Consider the following 25264-nt stretch of genomic DNA (forward strand, 5'->3'; position numbering starts at 1 on the left):
ATATCCTAATGCTGGTGCTTGTGGTCTCTAAGTTCTGCAACTTCTAAGTTTCATTCAGTGGAAAGTAGTTATTGTGCTACTTTAAGTTACCGAAATTCTGAGCTACCAAAACTTTTAATTCTTCATTTTTTTTCCCAAAATGCTTTCCCCTGTAGCTGAAAAGAAATACTGCATGCCTTCCCATAAGCACCCTGTCATTTAATGTGTGTCATTAATGCCGTATAATTTTATTTCAGGATAAAAACACTAAAGACTTATATTGTATGGTTTATGGAAGCTATCAGACTGAATGATAGCTCGAATTTCACCTGAATTTGAGAAATGAGATTGTAACAGCCTGTTAATGAGTGCTGCCTATTTTTATGTTTGTTAAATCTGTATTTCTTACAGGGAATGCTGTAACTGTGGTTTTGTTCTAAAAGTAAACAAATGTGTGTTTTTGCAAGTTTGCTCAAAGCAAAATAGACTGGAGGCCTGACATCCCTGCTTTTAAAGAGAAAAGCCAGATTTTTAAGAAATCTGAATTTTACCTGTATTTTGTAAAAGAAGCACATTAAAACTTGTTAAAGTGCTAACTGAGAGGTTGTGTTTCTTCAGCTTACATCCTCTTCTATACTTTGGACAAGAACGCTCCCATTGATGACTGGATTATGGAGTCCATCAGCGGTGACCGGCTCACCCACCAGATCGTGGATCTCAACTTGGACACCGTGTACTACTTCAGAATCCAAGCTCGCAACGCCAAGGGAGTGGGGCCCCTCTCTGATCCTACTTTCTTCCGGACGCTGAAAGGTTTGGATCTGTGTCATCGGGATAGTAATGATACACAGAAATTTCTTATGCTTCTGTGGGAGCTTTGCAATTAATTCCACTTCAGCCAGAAGAAACCCTACTGCTTGAAACTGCTGCTGAGAGCTAAAAGCAAAATGCTAGGTACAGTACTTGACGAAAGTAAACCACATAATGAGGTGGTGACTATATTTCTAAATTCAGTCAGCTGGGAGAAAGCACTCTGACACCACCTAACTTTCCACCAGCAATAACAAAACTAATTGGATTTGACTGAATTTCTCTAGGGAGGTCCCTCTTCATTTTGGATCCTCTGGTGGCTGTAGAAACCTGTAATGACTCACTCCTATCAACAGAGCAGGCACGCAAAATCATGATTAGAAATCTCAGCAAGCTGAGATGCAGCTTGCCTTTGCATGGGGCAAAGTTCTTCCAGATATTTTTCAGTAGAGTTTATTAGCAACAAACTAATTAGTACTTTACACTTCTCTGTAAGTGACCAGTGAGGAGGAGCAGGCAAAACAGGGACACCCTTTATTTTCCTGGTATTCCAGTGCCAACATGTTCGCGAGAGCAAAGGACTGCACTTATGTCAGATTCAATTTCAAATCAACACAGAGAGAGATTCCTCTGCTCTCTTCTCCACTGTCTGCGTGAAGCCCTGACATGATCTACCCAATAATTATGAGTTATGAAGATGTAAGCAATATTACTGTTAGTGGGAAGCAGGGTGCTTGAGGCAGCTCTGCTCCTTCTATTTTAACTGTCACTCAATCATTCGCACAAAGGTATGAAATTACTTCTGAAAAAGATGTGTAATTAATGAAAAACGCAAATGACACAAACAGTGAACCTGTTCCAGGAAAGAAGCATGGCGTGTGAGAGAGCACGCTACTGCTGTGCCTTCTCTGGAGAAAATCCTGGGATTTGTTTGTAAAAATAACCACATAGCAGAAGGCAATTGAAACAGGACACAGATTGGGCCTGAGAAGTCATAACTGGAGGGAAATTAAGGAAATCCAGATTCAAACCTTGCTGGAGAGGCTCGGAATTAGTGCTCACACTCAGGCCTCTTTTTAATCAGCCGTGACTTCATTTAACGTGAGCTCTACTAAGCAATGCGACCGCAGAGAAAGGGGTGCCACACCATCCCTATGTCATTCCCTTTAGGGGATTTGTTGTTTGGTTAGTGGGAGCTTGTATTTGAATTCTCTGCCAGCAAACCTTCATGTGGACAGCAAATTTTTGCCCTGCCTGTGAGGGAAGGAGGGGAAACTCCATTTTTCAGCCTGTAAGAAAGGCTTTTGATGAATGAGCCAGTGTCCACAGCCACACGAGCAGAAAGCTTGCCCTTTTTCCTTCACTATCAGTGATATCAGTGTCTCTAAAGCATGCTGTTGACCACTGAATACGAGTGAAAAGCCTCATACCGCTGTCTCCATGCAGCACGTAGAGAATCAGAAAAGAGAAAGAAAAATTGTGTCAATTTGTTCTGAGCTTATCATCGCCTGCCCAGGTTTGCAGGACTTACTTGTCCAAGTCATGTTTCACTCTGAGTGAATTATTGGTAAGATCCTGATTATTGATTCCCTACTGCCAAGAAATGCGAAGAGATAGCACTTTGCGGGTGCTTCATCTCTATCAAGAGGATGGTGCCAACTTAATTTCATGCTCACAATTTGTGCCAAGCAGAAGTCTATTAGACTGAGCTTAAAATGAGACAAGGCATCAAAATATAATAACCACAGACTAATGAGATATGAAAAGATATGGAGACCCGCATATCTAACTAAACCAAAAGATTAATGCACTTGATATCACCTGCTTTGTAATGTTTACACAAAGTACCGTGAAACTCATTTGGGAAATGAATTCTGGATCAGACAGCATCAACAGATACTGAAAAGATGAATTTATACATTTGTTACATCTTGTAATAGCCTACAAGGACTATGTCTAATACCCTGCCATGAATACTTAATGATATCCACCCTAAATATGTCATGTTCAATACTATTCAACTGTTTTTTTGACAAATTTATCCCTACACTTGAGGTGAAAAGACTTTCTGAAGTCTTGAGTGCATTCTGAATTATGCAGAAATGTTGGTTTCCTACCCATAATGATTATTAACAGAAGATGTGTATGAGCCATATGGTTATGTGTGTTCTGATGGCAAATCTATGTCCTGATCAGAGGAAGTTTTAGATCAGGAGGAGCTAAACAGGCATCAAAGATCCACTAAGTCACCCACTGTCTCGTTTCATACGTTATAGCGCTTAAAGCTCCTGCAAGGAAACCAAGCTATTACTTGTGTTGTAATTGCAATGAGAGTATTTGTAGTGACTTTCCTTTACTAATGAAAATGTAGTGATCTGTGAGAAAGAGATATGTTTACTAGTAAATAACACTACCATGGATTAATGAGTTTATATTCTTCCACCTCAGCTTCACTGATGATAATATAGACAAAAATGGGCAAATCGTGAGGTTATGTAAATTGTTGTTACACTGTGTACTTCAATCAATCTCTAACAGCTTTCATCAGCTGAGAATCTGCTGGTTTTATGCTCTGGCTGGTTAAATTTATCACTCAAAGCATGGAGAATCTGATACACACATTCTTAGGGACCTGGAATAGAAGGATGAAATGTGATCAAACGCCTCACCTTTTTATTGTTATATAGTTTGGACCAGAATTTGAGATTGTTACTAGGATTTTTCCTAGTGCTTCCTGAGTCTAGATGACTTCAGTAAATATTATGTATACATATATATTTATATGTGTTTAAGGAAGAGAAGCAAACAGTGCCCAAATACTATGTGCATTTTGTGCAACGCAGGGTGTTTTCCCAAACTGCCCTGTTGTTAAAGTCCAAGTCTCCATGTTATATTAATTTTATGTCATATATAGGAATGATTTTCAGAAATTCATTAATTTGCAGAAGTAAATAAACAGTCTGAAATGTTATTGCAACTGCACAATGAAGCATGGCAACAAAAGAGTGAGTGAATGAGCTGGTGATAGGCAGATGGGGAGGAGGATTTCCTTGATCTCTTAAATAACTTGTCAGCAACTCGCTTTTTCATCTGCTACAGAAACAAGCAAATTTTAGAACTAAACTTACTAATGTGTTCATGCTTCTTTGGCTCAGACGTACCTATTCGGAGTTTCGGCCACCATTTCCAAACAGACCTTACTTGTGTGCTGACTCCTTTAATAAATGACAGTGAGGGAGTGGTTATCAGAATCTGACAAAGCATTACATCAATACATATAAAATGGAAAAAGTTGCCTGTTAATGCACTGGTAGACATAACATCAAGCATGGACAAAGCACTGGATCAGATGTGGTTGTAAGGGAAAGGATGGAAAGGGAGAGAGATGAAGTAGTTAGGAGCTTCACAGTACTCTCAGATATTCCCATTGTGCTAAGATCAGCAAGGAAAACCGTGCTCCTTGGCTTTCTACAGGACACCAGGCTTAAAGTTGCCGCTGCGCCATTTCTAGAAGAGCCCTGAAATGGCAGGTGATGCCGATCCCCCTACTTTACTCCCCTTTTTGGGAAGGATGGTGTGGGGCAGCATTTCTAGCACTGCAGTGCCCTCTAATGCTGCCTCAGCATCGTAGTCCAACAGCACTTCCCAGTTCATAACCACTCCAAAACTTGAGACCCCAGAACCTGCCGGAAGCCAACATTAGCCATCAGGGCTGCAGCATCTCATGGCACTAGAGGCGTCACGGGTTTCGCCTCCTCTATCACGTGTAGAAAGAGCCAGGGCAGCTTCTAAGGGGCATCCATGCTCCGATGGAGGTAACCACACTCAGCAGCAAGGTTTCATGTTTTCATGAACGTATTTGTCCTAAGGGAAAGGTGATAACCCGGGTATGGCTCAGTGGGGAAGCGCAGGCACACAGGTTTCTGGAAAGTTTGGGTCAATATGTTCCATATACCCAGTTTCTCTGCATCCCTGAGAGGGGATTTAAAAATTACTTGAGGTTTTGGGGGTCATCAAAGGAGCTATTCCCCCTCTGCCACAGGCACAGAGCTCCTAGATGTATCTTTAAATGTAAATTACTCCTACTTCAGTACCTCCATTTGTTCCTAGCATGATGCCATGGTCTAGGGGAGGTTTTGCAGTGATTTTAGCAGCGAGGGGAGCAGCATGCCCTGCACCTGCAGGCAGTGGTTATTTGACTTCCAGATTCATGTACCAAATCACTTCTTTCCCCCCCCCAATTTCCTGTACTTAAGATTCTTGCATAATTTATTAAGCAGAGGACTGGTTAATGCTCTACGATAGTAGCTACTTATGAATCAGAGGAAAGTTTAATTCCCTCAGCCGTATCATAAATAGTCAGAAGTTGTAGCTGTGCAGGAAAGCTTTTAATATATCTATTGAAATTTGAAGTCTTGTCTGGTGCACTTCAAGCTATCTTTTATGGTTATTATGCAAAAACATGTAAATAGTTTAAAACCGCTTTGTAAAAAGCTGAAAGAATAATAATGTAAGTCAGACCAAGCTTTTAGCTTGTAGGTGGTTTGACTGTAATTATTTAAAGAGGCAGTGTCTCTCTCCCTCTTCCTTCTTGCTTGATTAAACTTTCCAGAGTATATTAAGAAAAAGAGAACAAGAGAATTAAAAAATGATATACTAAAGGATTCACATGTGGAAGAGCTTGGTGAAAACAGTCAGTTCGAACTGGTTCTTGGAGCAACCTGGTCTAGTGGAAGATGTCCCTGCCCCTGGCAGGGGGGGTGGCACTGGATAAGCTTTAAGGTCTCTTCCAACCCAAACCATTCTATTACTCGATGAATATTGGGCCTATAAGAATGCTGGGGAGGGACTCTTCGTTAGGAACTGTAGTGACAGGACAAGGGGTAACGGGTTAAAACTTAAACAGGGGAAGTTTAGATTGGACATAAGGAAGAAGTTCTTTACTGTGAGGGTGGTGAGGCACTGGAATGGGTTGGCCAGGGAAGTTGAGAATGCTCCATCCCTGGTGGTGTTCAAGGCCAGGTTGGACAGAGCTTTGGGCTACGAGGTTTAGTGTGAGGTGTCCTTGCCCATAGCAGGGGCTTGGAACTAGACGATCTTGAGGTCCTTTCCAACCCAAACTATTCTATAATTCTGTGATTCCATGTCCCCTATAACTCATGGTGCAACCTTGGTTCAGTGTTCCAGGAGCATTTGAGTGTTTCTCTTAGCCATACGGTTTAACTTTAGGTAGCCCTGCGAGGACCAGGGAGTTGGACTGAACGACCTTTTTAGGTCCCTTCCAACTCAAGAGACTCTGTGATGCTATGATCCTGTGTTTGTCCTCTCAGTTCTCCAGGATCTCTTGGAAAAATGGAAGGGTAAAACTTGTCCTGTCCTCCTGCACCATCCGTCCCTGGTGCGGGAAGGCAGCACCAGCCTGCTAACACTAATAGTTGATGTGATGTGTCGGCTTGCCTGCGAGGAGCTGTCGGCCTCTAATGACATTGTCTCTTTCTTGCAGTGGAGCACCCTGACAAAATGGCTAATGACCAAGGTACGGTGCCCTCAATCTCTCGCCTTTCCTCGGGGCCGCGCTGGGGAGGGGGCCGCGCTTTTCACCTGCGCCGCACACCTGATGAGGCAGACGCTGGCGTGATAATTAATCTTGTTAATGAAGTTCTGCTTGGCTGAGGCTGCTGCTTTGATGGGGAAGATGTAAATTTTCAGGAAAGGAAATTGTTTTGTCTCTTTTCTGAAGGACCAATTAAAATGTCAGGCTGCTTTGTATGAAATAAATTTTTAGTCTCTGCTGCACTTCTGAATAATTCACATTAAGTATAATTAAGCTCAGCATAATTTCCAGGCTCTTCTTGCACCCTTTCGTGGGTTATAGATTAGAGTTCAAAAGCCTTACAGTGATAAATGATATATCATCATTTCTTTCAAACCAGCAGCTCCTAGTTGATAGTAGCAAAGTCTAGTTGGCTTTTCAAGGCATTATCATTACATTTTCCAAATATGAATATATGTTTGCTTACTCGCAGTTTCTCTGCTCCTACCTACCTCTCAATACTTGTGAAGTCTGTTGCTAGGGTATTTTTTCCTTTTATTCCTTTCAGTTACAGCTAGAGCACTGTACATTTATGTGACATCTGCCCAAGGAAACAGCCACAGTGACATTAGGAAAGTTCAGGCCTGAGCTTGGAAAGTTTATTTGGACTTCTACTCTCATTTTCCACGAGTTTAAAAGGCAAAGCAAGGTGTAAACCTCAAATCCCTGGCTTAACAGCAGGTGCCATCTTACTCCAGCTTAGGGAGCTGAACTAACCTGCAATAAATAATTCCTGGGGAAAGACAAGAAAGAGTTATCTAGAAGATCAAAGTCAACTCTAGACCCTTTCATTGGCTTTACTTCAACCTGAAGCATCCCTGGAGGGTACCCAGGGCATATTTCATCACTAGGATTTGACCTTGTACCACGTAGCATGTACAATCTCACAGCAAGGTAGCACATTGGAAATTCACCCTCTGATTTCTGTGTATGATTTGCTAAAAGAAATAGAAGTATACAAATTACAAAATAAAAAATAAAACAGCTGGTTTTCTTGCTATGACTCAAATTGAAAATGTCAGGTTTGAATAGACAAAAACTATTCTCAAATTGTTAGGTTGCAAAAAAGCCCAAAAATAAATTGTCAGTATGTCTTTTTCAGATTTGCATTTAAGATGTTTTCAGGCAGGTTTGGAAAACCTAGGAGAGGCTTCAGCGCACAATCCCCTGGTAAGCAGGACAGGAAAAGCGTGAAGTTTAATTAAAAAAAAAAAAAAAAAGAAGAAAGAAAAAGGAAGGTTGGATGGAAAATAGAGTGTGTGTTTTAGTTCTTCAGCCAGTGTGCTGCTCTGTTTCAACTTAACTGCCTAGCTGCGTGTCCATACCGTAGTGATATTTAATGGATCTCATTGAACGGTCTCAGGACGTGGAACATTTGCCTTCTCTGCTGATTGTGATTTCCAGCGGCAAAGCCAGGACCAGCGTTCCAGCCGGCATAACCTGCTATAGCCGTTGTATGACAACCACTCCTATAGACGTGGTCCATCCTTTGACAATACTGCCAAAGGGGAGACTGAGATGAGCTCTTAGGCAGAAGCTCTTCCCTGTGAGGGTGCTGAGGCGCTGGCACAGGGTGCCCAGAGAAGCTGTGGCTGCCCCATCCCTGGCAGTGCTCAAGGCCAGGTTGGACACAGGGGCTTGGAGCAAGCTGCTCCAATGGAAGGGGTCCCTGCCCGTGGCAGGGGTTGGAGCTGGAGGAGCTTTAAGGTTGCTTCACACCCAAACCAGTCTGTGATTGTATGAATGCTTGTTCCCCATCTTCTGCCCACGAAGCAAGTATCTGTGTAAGCAGTGTCAGGCTTGTTCATGGATTTCTGCTTGCTTTTGTGCATGTAAAGTGGCAGAAAATCCAGAATTTGTTGGATGCTCTACAGTTTTGTGGTGCGTTATGGGAGAAAAAGAAAGTGTAAGAAATGTGGAAAAGTGGTTTTATGCTCCATGGAGTGGTGAACTTATGCCATCAGACAGACATAAAGAATCAAATCTTCTGCAGAAAGACCAGTCTATCCCACCTTGTGTTTAGTTAATGAGGAAATGTAAATAAGCATGACAGATTAAGTGCAGTTGTTCTGTATATGGTAGGTGAATATATATTCCTCAAAATACCACAGGAAAAAAAGAGCTCTGAGTTGTTTTCTGTTTGTGCAGTTGTGTTGTTCTGGGAATGCTGTGCCCCTCACTATGGAAAAGCCACCACCAGAATAATTCATTGTTCTTGAGCAGCCCAGACAGTGCTTTCAATGTATTTAGTGAGTGATACCCCTTATAGACTTTAAACAGGAAAGATTTCAACAATTCTCACGCAGCTACTTGCAGCATGATGCCTGGCTAAAGCATGTCCCCAGGGTGATAACTGCGCTGTGATTACAGTCACAGCCTGTGATTCCCAATTGCTTTAGGTGTGGTGGGTGGTTTTGGTTTGATTTAAGTCAAGTAACGTACACAAACATGAAATCAGGTTAGTGTGTTCTTAGCAGACAGCAGGTATGTACAGCTGGAGTTAAACACAGTCACTCCTAGGACATAAATACTGTCTTTTGCCTGGGTAGCTGAAATACACTGCAGTTTTGTTCTTTAGAAATGTAGTGTCTAAGGAGGATAAATTCTCACCCTTTTGTTGTATCTTACATAGGCTTGTTCATATCTGAATTCAGCTTCTATTTGACCTCAATGATGAATTCTAATGATGAAGTCTGAGGTCATCACCTGCATTTCCTTAATCTCTAGACAACTCTGTTAAAAATAAGTGGATGGTGCCAGGTCTCAGTGTAACTGTACTCTATGCACAAGCGTTAAGACAAACAAAGTCGAAGTTTCTAAAGGCTCATTTGCCTTAGAAATCATCAAAGCTACTTCTTTAATCATCCTGAACCAATGCCTACTGAAGTCAATGGGAGCCTTTTAAATTACTCTGTGCTTTGGACAAGGCCCTTAGGGCCATTTCTGCCACGAATGCAATTCTTATTGAGTGACATGAATTAACTCTGGTAGGTCATCTGTCTCTAATGCTGGCTCATGGTTCCTGAGGTCAGGAAGCAAAATTAACTACTTGGCAGCAAAGCATCGTTGGAAGGGGCATGGGCAGAGACCCCAGGGTTTCAGAGCATGAAGAGATGGAGCTTTGAAAATCCCAGATGCAGGTTCTTCTGGAAGGGATGGTACAACTGCCACCATCCTTAGCTGCAAACAAGGAGGTAGGCTGGGGAGGAGAATTTAAGGAGAACTTTAAATATAAGGGCAAGCATGCTCCCTATTGCTGCAACTCCCTGCGAGACCCAAGCGCAGCTGCTGCAAGAAGGAGCTACCACTGGCAAGAGGAAAGAGGCAAGAAGGAGGCAAGAGATACCCCACCTCGGTTACTTCATTCTTGCCCATGAGTGAGGAGTAGTGATGAGCCCATCCCGTCCCATGGATGCTTTGGTCCTGCAGCAGTTTCTGATAGACAATGAGAAACCCTTCGGTGAAATGCAAATATGCTTCCAGGGTGCAAAGGCTGTTATCTGGAAGTGCAAAAAAGAAGCATTAGCATCTGAAGAATCAAACCACTTTCCCAAGAGAGCCCTTAAACCTGAAGTGGGTTTCTATCCTGTAAATGTGACAGCTTCCTTTCAGATTTTTATTTTGCCAGTATGCAATCGGTAGAGCAGGGCACATGCAAAGAGAGCAAAAATGGTAATGTAGAAGTAAGAATTAAATTACAGTTTCAGATGCTCAACAGAGAATTTTTGTCACAAACATTATGTATGTGGGGCAGGGCTTTCAGAAGAGCTGTGGCAGAGGCTTTGTGGAGTCTAAAAAACTCTTATTTACGATTTTCATCAGAAATTTATAGAGGCAAACTGGGCAAAGAAGAGATTAATTCGTTGTGGTTTATCTTGGTCCAGTTTTCATTTGATAAAACAATATTCAGTTCCTTAGTCTGTATTTTGTCAATATAGGACTTGTCAACAGTTTTCTGTTGACATCAGAATTAGATCTTTGCAAGAGAAAAAAAAAAAAAAGGATTATTTCTGGCTTAGGACTACAAATGTTTTATAACATCCCTCTACGTTTTGATAAAAAGAAACACAGTTTCTTCTTATCTTAGGAAATTTCAATATATTTTAATTGTTCAGTCGTTTTCTGAAAACACACTTCCTGTGGAATGGCTCATATAAACTGTCCAGATAAACTGAAATATCACTATGAAAAAACTGTTATATATAGAATACAGTTACAATGGTTTTTTTATATGACATGGCTCTTTTTAAACCACAAACTCAATACCTCCAAGTTTAGACTTAATGTTTACTGCCATAGTGAAGCCAACGAGAGGCCCCATGCCTGGAGCAGGACCAGTGACCATACCCAGGCTCAGCAGAAGATCACGTGAGACAGGCATCCACAACATTTTATCCCAAATCCTGAGGAAGATGGTGTTCTGCATTGTTTTGCATCCATATGAAGGCACATGGAAGGGCTTCAAAGTTATGCTGGGGGATTTGCTATTTTATACCTTGGTGCTCTGCATCTCTTGAGTTAACAGCACACTGCTCGCTTCAGCTTTCACAACAAGGGGGTTTGAAGCACAGTCTGGTCGTGCCCAGAATTTGGCTTTCTGCAGTTCTACCTCTTCCATGTTGGATTATTGCAGGCATGTCATCCTTTTCCCATTTGGAACCTTCCTGTCCTTGTCTTTCTGCATATGCTTTCCTGTGTGAAACAGCTGCTGGTACAGCTAGAGGCTGATACCAGCCCCAGACAGTCACATCATACTGTGACTGCAGAAGACAGCAAGTTTGCCTCTTTCTTTCTGTTAAAGGTGGCTCCAGGCATTCTGTTCTGAAGCTATTTTGCAAACTCTGAGCATAGCAGCAGTGAAAGGCTGAGCAGTTCAGATCTTTTTTAAAGATCCGCCTCCTAAAGAGTAGCACAGTGGTCTGTGATGCTCTTCGCTAGAGAAAAGAAACAAGAAGTATCCCATCTATTGGAATAACCCATTTTGGGGAAATAATAATAGTAATAGTAGTAATAATAATGATAATAATAATAATAATTCCTTTTAAACTCTGTCATCTGGCTGTGTTTACCAATGCCGTGGTTTAAACAAAGTCAGCCATAAATCACACAGTCACTCTCTCACTCCCCCCCTTCTTGCCCTTCCCCTACTCCTGGAGGGACAGAGAGGAGAATCGAAAAGAATGCAACTCCCATGGGTTGAGATAAGAACAGTTTAGTAACTAAGGTGTAACACAAACCACTACTGCTACCACCAATGATAATAATGATGAAGGAAGTAGCAAGGGAGGACAATACAACACCTCAGCACCAGCCAACCGATAACTCACCCTACCCCAACCGAGCACCCAGGAGGATGCAGGAGTCCAGGCAGCATTTCCCAGCAAGGCAGAGGAGGAAGAGCTGCACTCAGGAGAAGAGAAGCTGGTGGTGGGAGAGCCGGCAAGCACAGCAGCGACACCAGCCCCAGGGATAAGTACAGCAGCATCGTTTGAGAGTCCTGAACGACAACCAAGCAGGTGTAGGAACTCTTTCCTAAGGCCCAAAAGCTTGCAAGGATCTCTGAAGACATGCTTGAAATTTTGAGAATGGTTATTTCTGCGTATGGATTTTGTTTCCTGCTATGTTGAGACACAGATGAACCAACTGCCTGCGGATGCACTTCAAAAAGCAGGACTAGAAAGTCAGCCGGTGATGTGGTATCTGTCTGCCTGGCCTTGCATTTCTGCCCTAAGCCCCAGTAGTTTATGATTGCTTATAAGCAATTTGCCTTCACCGGGCTCTTCAGCTGTCACCGGGACAATGCGAGTGTCTCCTTTGTTAGCGAGTGCTGACCATGGATGGGAAGAAGACACAGCACGCTCTGACTTGTTTAAGTGCTAATGGTGCAGAACCTCTGCAATGAGTGCTAGTGTTGCGTACCTCGAGGTCTTACAGTGTAGTCAGCTGGGAGAGGTCAGTTCTTCAACGAGCAGCTTTCCCCGTCCAAGACAAGCAGGTTCAGCTGTGGTTTTGAGTTTCCTCCTCCTAACACCGGCCAAAGAGGGAAGCTGTGCACGGCCATGTGCGTGGAGGTGGATCCTCACCTCAGTGCTCTCTGTAGTCAGTGTGACCCACCGCTCCTCCTCCCACTGTGTGTGCAAGTATGCGACGTGGCTGCACCGGCATCCATCTTCAGGATGAAGAGCAGCCTCTGGAGTGGTACAGAACTGCTCAGCATGTATTTTCTCTCTTCTGACTTGCATTTCTGCCTTCCCAGAAGATGATACCAAACTAGAACAAGTTGCTAGGGGAAAGTTTCCTTTTCCCTCAGATCTGTGTGTCTGATGTGGGCAGAACCTTTCAGTGCCCTTTTCAGCCGTCCTCCTTACTCTGCATTTACCGTCTGAGCTTCTTTATGCCACCAGCTTTCAAGTACAGCTGCAGGTCAGCAGTGAGCTAGAGCTGCCCTCCAAGGCAACTTACTATCTTCTGGTATCTTCTGCTCTATCCTGGAACAGGTTTCCAAGTGCTCGGTGCCATAACTAACTTCAGGAGCTCAGCTTTTCCCTGGGAACAGGAGAGCGGGTTTTCTGATGGCACAGTATGCCTGACAGCTTGTGTTGGCTGTTTGAGAGAGCAAATGACTTGGTTTGCATGCTTAAACCTTCCAATGACTTAGTTGGCATGCTTGAACCTCCCTGGGGACACCCGTGGGGCAGGAAATATCAGTTACAGGCACTGCTGTCTCATATGAGAATATTGCTCATTTTATTTTCTCTGTGATTTTGACTATTTAAAGCAAAACACAGCAACAGTGCAGGGCCGTGTCTGGTTCAGAGGAGCCAGACGATGTAACGGCACACGTCATTCCCCCTCCAGCTCTCCAGCTCATGTAGTTGCCTTGCAGTGAGCATTTTGCAAGGAGAGATCATTCCCTCAACGTCTACTCATCCGCCCCTGCTGTGTGGGGATACCTGAAGTCTGCGAACAAGGAGCCTGCTCAAGTAAAGCATGAAAAAGGAAAGAGATTTACAGCTAAATGACAGCAGAATTCTTGGCCACTTTCCGAGTCCTGGAGACCTGAGAGGATGAAGAACTGTTGCTGTCACCAACAGCTTGATTTTCTTTTGCCTTGACAAGACCAAGTTGAAATGTTTATTTCATATAATGGCACCTGAGATAGAGTTGTGGGAAGAGGATATGTCTTTTCAGAAAAAGATTCAAGTTGCTGAAATATTTCAGAGACAGAGGTGGGGAAAGCAGAAGTTAAACAGAGAAGTAAGAGGTGAGAAATGAAACGTAGGTTTGTATGGCTGCAGGTTTTGCTGCCTCTGAAAGTATGTCACCACCTTTAATACAATGGATTAAACAAGTAGGAAAATCAAGATCCAGGACTGTTAAACCTCAGTTAAAGGATGTAGACCTGTTGAAGTGAGTCCTGAGTGGGGCCGTGAGGGAGATGCTGCGAGGGCTGGAGCAGCTCTGCTCTGGAGCCAGGCTGAGAGAGCTGGGCTGGGGCAGCCTGGACAAGAGAAGGCTCCTGAAGGGGAGACCTGAGAGCAGCTCCAGTGCCTAAAGGGGCTGCAGGGAACCTGGAGAGGGGCTTGGGACAAGGGCCTGTAGGGCCAGGCCAAGGGGAATGGCTTGAACCTGCCCGAGGGGAGACTGAGATGAGCTCTTAGGCAGAAGCTCTTCCCTGTGAGGGTGCTGAGGCGCTGGCACAGGGTGCCCAGAGAAGCTGTGGCTGCCCCATCCCTGGCAGTGCTCAAGGCCAGGTTGGACACAGGGGCTTGGAGCAAGCTGCTCCAGTGGAAGGGGTCCCTGCCCGTGGCAGGGGGTTGGAAGGGATGAGCTTTAAGCTCCCTTCCAACCCAAACCAGTCTGGGATTGTTCGAGAAAAGGCAGCTCTAAAAGAAACAGCTGATGAGTCAACATTCTATTATGGTTTGTCCCAAAAGATGGAATAATACAAAGGAAAAAATCTCCACAGGAAACTGTTGGAAGTTGAAGAGAGAGTCCATTGTCTGACTTAGAAAGACACAAATGAATTCTAGATGTCTGTTGAGTTACGCTCCACTTTTATGGACTTTCTGGCTGACACTCGGGGTTTAGACCTAAACTCAGTGGTTTGGGAGTTTTGCACTTGTTTTCTGTAACACGAACACACCGATGGATTTGGGAAGAAATTGCAGAGCGACAGCAATAGTAAGCACAGTGCTAACAGACAAGTGCAGTGCTAGCAGACAAATGCATCAAAGACGTTGAAGTTTAAGTGGAAGCACACAGGTTAGCTTCCTTATTTCAATTGGGTTATTAAATTAAAGGTAGTCAAAACCTGAGGCCTTGAAGCTGAATGAAGAAATAGCCTCAAAGTGGCAATGTTCTGGCACATCATTTGATTTTTAAAGGGAAATGGAACTGTTGCTGAGTGAAAGCTAGAGGTAGAAATGATTCGTGGAGGTCTGTTGGAACAAAGCATGGATAATCCTCAGGAGTTTAAGCCCTACCTACTCTTTAACATACGAAACCTTACAATGGATCAAAGATTAATCTCCCATTTTGTAAGTGCTCAGATCTCCTTGTTTATCTAAATACTGAATAATGCTTACGTGTCTTAAGAGGAGAACAGAGCCGAATTACTATAAATTCAGTCTTGGCTCTCCTTGACAAAGAACAGAGCCGAATTACTACAAATTCAGTCTTGGCTTTCCTTGACAAAAGCATTGTTGAAATACTTTCATTTGTTCAGATGTTATTTGTGTTCCTGTCTCTCCTCAGGGAAATTGCCTCTGATTGGAAGTTGAGCCTTTGAAAGAGTTGCCCTCAGTGAATGAAACTGGAAGACTCTGTTGCCTTGGGCTGGTTTTAAAACAAAGCATTCCAGAAACTTTTTTAGCTTCAGGGTAGATGGTGGTGCCTGAACCTTTCCCTGGTTGCTGCCTGGCTACCTCTATGTTACAGCCATCCCAAAATGATGACATCCTCAGGTTCCAGTCGCCGCATTAGAGCCAAGAATGAAATGAGCAGTTGTTCACACAATATTTTTACAATTAAAATGTCGTGTATAATGCCTTGAAAAGCGCTTTCATGTCAGTTCAGAAAGTACTAAACTTCAGAGTCAGGCATTCAGGGTTAGGTTTTTTAAGTCTCCAATATCCTGACTGAGTTGTCCAGTGTGATGAGCTCCTGCTGAAATGGGCTAAATATAAAAGCCAGTAACATTTAGCAAACTCCCACAGAGCTCCCCAGTTTCCCAAGTACAATATAACCCCGGGGTCACAACGTATTTGCATGCCGCAGTGTAGTACTATGAATAGGACTGCTTTAATAGTGTCATCTTCACTACATACCTTATATTTAGCTCTATTTTGTCTGCTTTTACAGCTAAACATTTTGCAACCTTGCTTTCTTGGGATCAAGTTGTTGTAGCTGTGCAGTTATGCTGATTGAAAAGATGATTACGTGGAAGTCTCTTCTGATGATAATCATCTTTCATTTATTTAGGGCCATTCATCACAAAATACTTCCCAAATTGGTAGACAAAGTTGTGCACGTGGATTTCTTCACAATCCACAGAAATACAAGTACCTCTGGAGAGGCGTATGGCAGTTGTTTAACAGTGCACAGCATCAACAAACAACTGAAGGGAAGTGAGAAAACAGGGGGGTTTTGCTCAGCCTGCCAAGATATCTGATGCATATGGTGGCTGTTTAATGTAGAAATTATCTGGAATTATCCCTTAGTGCCCTGCACTAAGATTTCATAATTTTTACTTAATTCCTTCACCAACAAAACTCGCCCTACTGAAATTACACTGTTTGATCTAAGGGATGACAGAGCCAAAACAGACAGCGCCTGAGGGTCTTATGGAGTTGTTGCCGATGTGGTGCTCCAGCAGCTTCTGCCCATCTCAGGGAAGATGTGTTTTGCCTGAAGCACTGTCCCAGCAGAGCACTGCTGCATCAGCTGAGGCTCTGTCACCTGGGAAGGCTCATTTGACTTCAATGAAAAAATAATTAGCTTTGGAGGAATAAGATGGCCGCGTATTGTGCTTGGCTATAGTACACTATGCCCGTATCAAGAGCATGCTGTTGCATAAGCTTGGTCTCTGCCAGAAGAGCGACTTTGACCCCAAACCACTTCTGTTGTGGACTTTGCTTTCTCCCATGCCGGTAGAGACAAGGAGGAGTTTGTAAAGACTTTATCAGACTTCACGTTTCTCCTCCTAGCAGACATGAGGAAGTAGGGATTCTGGTCTTGGCAGAAACATGGGCGTACCATCACAGCTATTTAGCCCAATGTTGATAAATAAGACAAAATAAAGCAGGGAAAAAGATGAACACCTCATATTTTACTATGTTGATTTGGAGTGCAAGTACTGCCTCAACAGCCAAGGCATTTTTGGGGTAATAATGATGTCCCTTCTTTTTTACTTTCCTTTTGGGGTACTTTTTTACATTGGGGTTAGAAAAGAGGCAATCACTTCTGTAAAATCCAAGCAGTGGCGGAGCTCTATTTCCCCAAGTGCATTTCACTGGAAAATGAATTAAAGAAAGGTTGCTCAATAGTGGTGAAAAGCCACCTGGCAGGTGGAGAGCGTGCCTGTGATCCTCTCCTCAGCACTGTCCCTGCGCTGCAGTTCCAGCCGCAAAAGCAGCTGAGTTATTCCTGCTACCCACGGAGGGGGCTCAGATGGATGCTGCCATCGCACCTCAGTTTGTCACTCTAACAAGAACATCTGGACGAGGGGAAAAGCCAACAGAACAAGACCAGCTGCTCAAAGGGCTGGAATTCAGCATGCTTTCCATAGCCTGCTTTGGTGACAGATTTTCCCCAGCACATATGGGATGACTTTTCCTGCACTGTTTAATAGTTTAAACACTGTCAGACAGGCACTGTCTCAAGCAGCTCTTGACTTTGCTGGTTTACCTGTTACACCGTGTCTGATGCATTCTTTCTGCCAACAGGTCGTCATGGGGATGGTTCCTATTGGCCAGTGGACACCAACCTGATTGATCGGAGCAGTCTGAATGGTAAATACAGGCTCCATCCAACCATGCTTAATAATTAAGTACTGTTTTGGCGATAATCTTCTGCTTCTCTTCTCTTTATCGCTCCCTTGTTCCTCTCTCATGTCTTGGAAGCCACCTAACAAGCCCACAGGTCGCACACTCACTCTTTTATAGAGGAGAGTTATCTCAGCTGTTGAAAATTCTACCAATGTGCAAAACACCTTCTGCATACCAGAAATGTTAACAAAATATAGGGTCAGAACACCATGTATTCTGTTTTGGTTTTCTTAAAGTTGGTCCCCAAACTTCCCATCAAATTTTCAGCTGCAACAGAACTCCTAAAAGTATGTTGCTGGGGATGACAATCCCACCAAAAGAGATGTTTTAGATATATCTCAGGCTGCAGAACACATCTTTGAAAAAATAATGTCTTGGAAAGAATAGCAAAATACATTTTACATTATTCTATTTCAATCTCTGGTCTCATGAGACCTCGCAGCACTGGGTGCAGTTCTGGTGTTCTCAATGTAAGAAGGACATGGAGCTGTTGGAGCAAGTCCAGAAGAGGCCACGAGGATGATCAGGGGCTGGAGCACCTCCCGTATGAAGACAGGCTGAGGAAGTTGGGGCTGTTCAGCCTGGAGAAGAGAAGGCTGCGTGGAGACCTCAGAGCAGCCTTCCAGTACCTGAAGGGGGCCTATAGGGATGCTGGGGAGGGACTCTTCGTCAGGGACTGTAGTGACAGGATAAGGGGTAACGGGTTAAAACTGGAACAGGGGAAGCTCAGGTTAGATCTAAAGCAGAAGCTCTTCCCTGTGAGGGTGCTGAGGTGCTGGCACAGGGTGCCCAGAGAAGTTGTGGCTGCCCCATCCCTGGCAGTGCTCAAGGAGAGGTTGGACAGAGCCTTGAGCAGCATGGTCTAGTGTGAGGTGTCCCTGCCTATGGCAGGCGATTGGACCTGGGTGATCTTAAAGTCTTTTCCAACTGTAACTATTCTATGATTTTATGATATAGGCTTTCTGCAGAAAATGCCTTTTTTGTGAATTTATCCTATCCTAAAATAGGAAGACGTGACAGGAAATCCCATGGATTGACAAAAACTAACTGAACATAATCAGTGACAGCTGGGATTCAGTTATGTATCAATAACTTCTTATTCCTGACCCCATCTTCGTTACCTAATGAAACACTGTCATCTCACATTATTGAATGGAACAACAGACAAGATTCCCTCAAATGCGTTATCAAGTGAGGGTTGAAAGTACAAATTAATTACAAAGCACATAGCTGATTAACTCTGATTATTTTCCTCAGACAAGACAAGGAGGGAATGCAAAATTTGTTACCTTTTCTGTCCTTCTCTGCTGCAACCAGCACACCACTCTTTTAAGCTTTTCTCCTGCTCTTCATAGTAGTTCACCATAAATACAGAAAAATGGACTTTTAAGAAGTAAAAAGAGCTTCCAGGGCCTGCAATAAAGGGCAGGGAGAATTGTTTTTCTTGATAGTCACTGTATTTCATGGGGTGTATTTTTTCAATGCCTCTTACACAGCATGGAGATGAAAAAGAAACCAAATCCCAAAATCTTCAGGATTCCTCTACTCAACCATTTTAATCCCAGAAGGATGGCACTCACAGCTGCTTCTCTTATTATTTGCCTGGAAATAAGCTATGTGGAAAGGGCAAATTATTTAAACAGAATAATTAGTGAAGTAAAGAAAGGATTATTAGGGCAGAAAATCAAGGCAGAATATTACAATTAACGTACATCTATTGCTAACTGAAACTGTTATTTTGAGAGATTTCTCCTTTTTTCTTTTCCATTCAGCTGTAATAAAGGCCAAACGAGATCCCCAAGTATTGTTTTGTTTATACATGAGAGGTTGTGGGTTTGATGCCATGTGAAAACTCTTGAGTTACTTTTCTTATGAAATCTTCGGCAAGATCAACACTTTACATCCCATTGCACCAAATATTTAGTTTTTCTCCAAGCTCAAGTAGAAAGATACTTTGGGGTTTCTGAGTTTGTAATCTTACAGGATGCCTGCAAGATTGCCTTAGCAGGCAGAGCAAAAGCATTACTGCCTGATTTGTGCACATCTCCATAACCAATGGTCCAATGATGTGTATCATTGTGATATATCAAATATCAAATGTGAGGCATTATCCAACAAAATATCCGAACGGATTGGAAGACGGTGCCCAGAGAAGCTGTGGCTGCCCCATCCCTGGCAGTGCTCAAGGCCAGGTTGGACACAGGGGCTTGGAGCAAGCTGCTCCAGTGGAAGGCGTCCCTGCCCATGGCAGGGGTTTGGAACTGGATGAGCTTTAAGCTCCCTTCCAATCTAAACCAGCCTGGGATTGTAAGATTTTAAAAGTATAAAATGTGCTATTCCCAATGCAATGAGGGAAATGCTGTTGAAAGCAAGGGGCCAGCTTGACTGGGACTTGACATTGGAAATGAAGTTGTTTTCAGTCACTGTCTTGCTGCTGCATTGAAACTAAGAAGCTCATCACTTCTCAAGATCGAGCCTGTAACCTGCTCAAGTGTTGCGCAGGCATGTGGTCAGCATAGCACTCAACAGTGCAATGTGATATGGGACTGGCTGTGGGGTGAACATAGTACTGCCAAATGAATGAGGCATTTAGACTGGCTGACACACAAGTTATGTCCTTTCCTGTAAATACCAATAAATACCAAAAAAGACTATACAGGCCATAAAGAAAAAAATCCATAGTCCCTATATTTCCATTTTCAGCTGATAACGGCAAAAGTGAGCTGAACGCTATTGACTCCCAACATCAGGTTATTAACATCCAGAAAATTCAGTCGTTACTGCTTCAATATTTTCCTGTTTGCTGTATCACTGAAACGCAGTGACACATTAATTTCAGCTCTTTATGACACCCTTCTGCTCCCTCCATTGGCTTTTTCAGAGGAATTCATCCCACCTGACAGGCTTTATGTGTTTTATTTTATGGTGACCACTAAAGAGGGAGTAGAGCAAATCCAGCACTGATCATGCCCTTCTTGTCCATCTTCTTTCAGAGCCCCCCATCGGGCAGATGCACCCTCCCCACGGCAGCGTCACACCGCAGAAGAACAGCAACCTCCTTGTCATCATCGTCGTCACCGTCGGCGTCATCACCGTGGTCGTGGTGGCGGTGGTGGCCGTCATCTGCACCAGGCGCTCCTCAGCACAGCAGAGGAAGTACGTTCTCAAATCACACAGTGGAAAGGGAAAGGCAGATGCTCGTGTTCAAAACAGATCCGGGCAACAGCATTACTACTGTGGAGATGTGGGTTCTGGGACTGAACTGCGTTTTGGGGCTCGGCTGTTTAGTTTTGGAGGTGCCACTCGTTGCTGGTGAGTGAAGAATATCCCCTGTCACCATGCTGCAGAGTAAACCATGGGGAATAAGTACCCCTCGTGTGCTGACCTTCGAAAAGTATCTGCCATGCCCATCTCTCCGTTGTTTTTATTGCCAAGTATAATTCAGACACAGGGAAGAATCAATTCCATTGATTTAAAGGGAAAAAAGAGTATTTGTCTGTGCCTGGTGATATCAGACTTCCTGACTCTGCAAGCTGTGCACCTGCACAGCAGAGAAACACAGACAGTCCTCCTCACTTGCTTTGGGAGGATGTTGTCCTCTACAGACAATCTGTCCCTGAAAGTCTTCCAGTAAAAAGCATTCAGAACTGTTTCTCCAGATAACAGTCAAAAAAACCCTCAAAGCAGTCTATAGAAAATTGTAGGAAAAAAAGTCTTTAGGATTGCTGTGAAAGGCTACAAAAGGCCAGTAGTGTAAAGCACAAAGCTTTTTTCAGGTTTCATAGAAATGAGAAGTGAGTCAGTGGGTTTGAAACAGCCGGTTCGATGCATTTAATACATTGAAAATTATTATATTTTTATATTTTTCCATTATTTTTCTTTTTTTTCTATTACTTCATTGATTATTATACTATTGTGAAAGACTGGACATGAGAAACTGAAATTTAATCCTAGTATGCCCACAAGAATGATAAATGTTTGCATGAGCCAGACATTACTACATGGATTTGCACTGATGCTTAAAAATGGTTGGCACAATGGAAGACAGGATGGTCAGGAAACTGAACAGCTCCCTGTTTGCCAAAATCAGCCTCGGGCTGGTTGAGTGTGGGCAGATGGCAGCTTGGAGTGTTCTACAGTCACTGAGGCAAGAGGTTTCTCTAAAGGTAGATGGTTGGGGGTAGATTTTTTAAATGAGAAAGCTCTCATTTAGGCAGGAAAGTGAGGGTCTGTGCTTTTAGAAGTGCTGGGGTAGTTGAATGATGGACTGATTTGAAAATCTGCTTCTATTGTGAGTCTTGGCACCTGAAAATCAGGCCACCGTCTAACAGCAATGAAAATTCTTCTGCTGAATGGAGTTTGGTGAATCCAAGTTAAAGCTTTCTAGAGCTTCTAACAGAGAAAAGGCAATTACAACAGAAAGAGATTCATCTATACAGAATTAGGTGTCAAAAATTAAGTGTCTATGTTTGAGGTAATAACCTTGACCTCCTCTGTAGCCCCTGGGGAAGAATAGGAGCATTCAAAGAATCATCGATCTTATCAGAAGACATCAGAAGACTTGCCATTTTAAGATGCTTATTGATGTCCACTGATTAAAAATGTGTGAAGCTGGTGGATTTGGATTTGCTGTATAAGTTGTGAATGTCTATACTGTAAGTGGGTAAATCCCCCTCAAGTTGCCCCAGACATACCATTTCTGAATTGAAAGTGGAGAAAATAGTAGGGCAATAAAAATCAAATAATGCATAAATAACGAGAGATGCATACTGTGACACACAGGGTTTAGATTCCAGTTTTTATTGGCAGCAGGTTCCTAGTTTAGTCACCAATGAACTGCTGGACAAAAGGACTGCAATTAAGGTAAAGGCCAAGTCTCACTGTGTCCTTCCCCAGAGCAAAAACTTGCAGGTGATGGAACAATCTGCAAGACTCCAGTGGAGGAAAGTCATGTTTCCTAAGTTAACTAAAACTTAACTGAACAAAGTACAATAAGGTATATCATGTTTCTTAAATTAACCAAAACTTGACTGAACAAAGTACAATAAAGTACATTATATAGAACAGCCTGGTACTGACCTAAGTGGCTTAGTAGGGATTTTCTGTCTCTACCATCTGGTGAAGACTGAAATATCATCTGTAAAAACCCTGTGACAAAAAATAGGGGAGAAAAATGCACGCAAGATTCAGGTGCAATAACTTACCAAGTTGTGCATAAAGAGAACGTACGGGTCCTGCAGTAATTGAGATTTATACCTTCACAGTAACTGCATCTTCCACAGCACGAGACGCTCGCTGCCCTGCGCTGGCAGTGCCTTGTGGTGTGGTGCCAGGGAGGATGGGCAATAGGGCCACCCGTCAGCTTCATCCTCCAGTTCAGAGTTTGGGCTTAGAGAAGATGAATCCCAGTTGAATATTAAAACAAGGGAAAATATCACTCACACAGCATGCACCCGAAGTGCAGGACCTGCTTCTTAAGGGGACTGTTTTAAAGCTTCAGGGTATAATATAAATTTGTAATATGCCAGAAAAATTAGCCTGTGGACTGGTAACACAAGGTCATGACTACCACAGGAGATAAGCTGAGGGTAGACATTTAGTTCAAGACTGGTAGGTAAATAGTGTGTATTTAAGCCGTTAAAAATTAAACATAGTCTTGAATATATCACCCAACCAATTAGTATGCTGGACAGGGGTGTGGTGTAAAAAGAGGCTGCAAAAAACAAGCTGACACTAGTTTAAGTCCTATATAAGTAATAGGGATGTGTCAGTATACATTTAGGAAGGCTCGGGGGAGGTGTTAACGAAAGTGTGATCAAACTCAAATGAACTGGGAGTGAGTTGGCAGCCGCTAAAGAGCTGCCGTATTTCACCTCTGTGTCCTAGAGGTGCTCCTGTGTTTCTGTGCACCCTCCGTGCTGGGGTGCCTTGTTAAGTCCATGCTGGGGGTGCTCATTAGCTCCATCCTGGGGCAGCTCATTAGCAGTGCCCTCTGCCCCATCTCTTGTATGGTGGCACGAGGCAGGATCTGACCTCAGGGGAAAGGACCATGAAGGCAGATGATAGCAGAGGCAGGTACTGGTATCAGCTTTGTAGGGTGGTTGGCAGAAAATAAAGAGGTCAAAATCAGAAATTTTTCCATCTATAAACACCGGGGAGATTTTCTAGGGAAAGAATTGTTTTGTATCCTTTGGTTTTTATACAGGACCTCTATACCAGTTGAATTTCCCTTAATACATCCCAAAAGACAAAGTGCACATTTTTGCCAGGTTAAGAGAAGAAAATTTAAAACACTCACTCATGCTTTGGAAGGATAATTAAGGTGAAGTAATGTTCTTATTTATCGTTGGGTATCCGTAAAGCACTTTTCAAGCAGCAGTAGAGGAGCTCAGTGTGGTTATTGCTTATGGAACTGTTGCTTCCGTGTTCTGCCTTCAAAAGTGCCCCTGCTCCTGAAGGAAAGATAGATACCCAGTCGGACCAGGGCTGTATTGTTACCCATGGTGGTCTTTTACAAGCAAAACCTTGTTTTGCCCAGGAGAACAGTTTATTTCTGAGCTCTTCAGATAAAGACATCTTCAGGGGTTGTTAAGCAAATAAACTAGGCTGAGTTGCTATAAACTCAACTGTTTTCTCTGGAGTAACGTAAAGGCAAAATGAAGGCAGTGAAGAGTAATCCTGCTCTGGAGTATTTGAACAATTATCCTAGCATGTGTATATTGTTAGGAGCTATGTGGGAATGCTGTGTAATGGCTGGAGTCACTGCCCAGCTGCGGCTGTGCTGGCAGAAGCAGAAATAGATGACGAGAAAGAGTTTCCTCTCCAGAGGCTTTGTTTATTTCAAAAGTAGATCATTAACAGAGATTGCATGATCAAAATATTATTTTAAGGGAGGAACTGAAGTCTATTTTTAGTTCTATCCTTAGGAAAAAAAAATAATATATATATATAATTATGGTATGCAAGGATGCATTTCATGCTGTAAAATCATCGAACAACAGAAACGCTGCTATTTGAGATTTTATTTTTTCGGTTCAGAACTTCTTGTATTCCCAATCCCTGCCCCAACAATAAAATGGAATCCCATCATAAATCTCAACACGAATTTCCAAAGTATCCTTTTCCTTTGCTGCAGCTGAGGTTCAGAAATCATGTTGAATCTTTTATGACTTTCTACATTCTGAAGATATATTATTCTATAGATATAATGTGCTCTCTGGTGCAGCATTTATTCCATTATTCCAGGATCCTGCCTCCACCTGAAATGGAAGGTAGATGCATTTTCAGAAGCTGAAACTCAACTTCTGCACCGCATAAACAAAATATTCCAGGGGAGGATTTATTTTCATTTGTTATTGATGCCATTTTCTTATGCACTCCTGGCTCTGATTCAATTTGCTAATCACAGGCTGTCAGAACATCAATAATTTGTGAGAAAAAAACAACGCCAACCAAGCTAGATCACTGCATATATTTTTAAATGGTATTATTGCTGTAGCAGTTTTGTAGTTATGGTTGAAATGGCACATTCATTATAACCTCCTATTTTGAGTTCTGCATAAAATAACTTTGGGGCTGAAATTTCTCTTGCCTGGCTAAAACCTGGAAAAATGAATTCCCTTCAATTGAAAGTGACAAAAAAGCTGCTGTATCCCAAAGTGAGGAAAGTAAGACCAAAATTATGGTCTTTTCTTGAACAAGACAGCAAGAGCAACTTTATACCTCAACTTAACTTCAGGCAGGTCATACATTAAGGTTAGAATGGAAGTGCATATAATTATTCTTGTGGGTGTAAATCATGACCTAGGGTCTGTGCCAGGGGTACTAGGGTTTG

The 25264-nt window shown here is 42.9% G+C and overlaps 1 protein-coding gene across 1 annotated transcript in view; it reads left to right on the forward strand.

Annotated features, from left to right (window-relative positions):
- DCC (DCC netrin 1 receptor) overlaps positions 1–25264 on the forward strand; it is a 615473-nt gene that overhangs the window by 554179 nt on the left and 36030 nt on the right. The window contains exons 20-23 of the mRNA XM_065661552.1: positions 598–792; positions 6293–6325; positions 17329–17394; positions 20424–20586. Of these exons, the coding sequence (XP_065517624.1) occupies positions 598–792; positions 6293–6325; positions 17329–17394; positions 20424–20586 (457 nt within the window). The remainder of the gene's footprint in view (positions 1–597; positions 793–6292; positions 6326–17328; positions 17395–20423; positions 20587–25264) is intronic.

Source organism: Lathamus discolor, chromosome Z (genome assembly GCF_037157495.1).
Source record: "Lathamus discolor isolate bLatDis1 chromosome Z, bLatDis1.hap1, whole genome shotgun sequence".
Classification (NCBI taxonomy): Eukaryota; Metazoa; Chordata; class Aves; order Psittaciformes; family Psittacidae; genus Lathamus; species Lathamus discolor.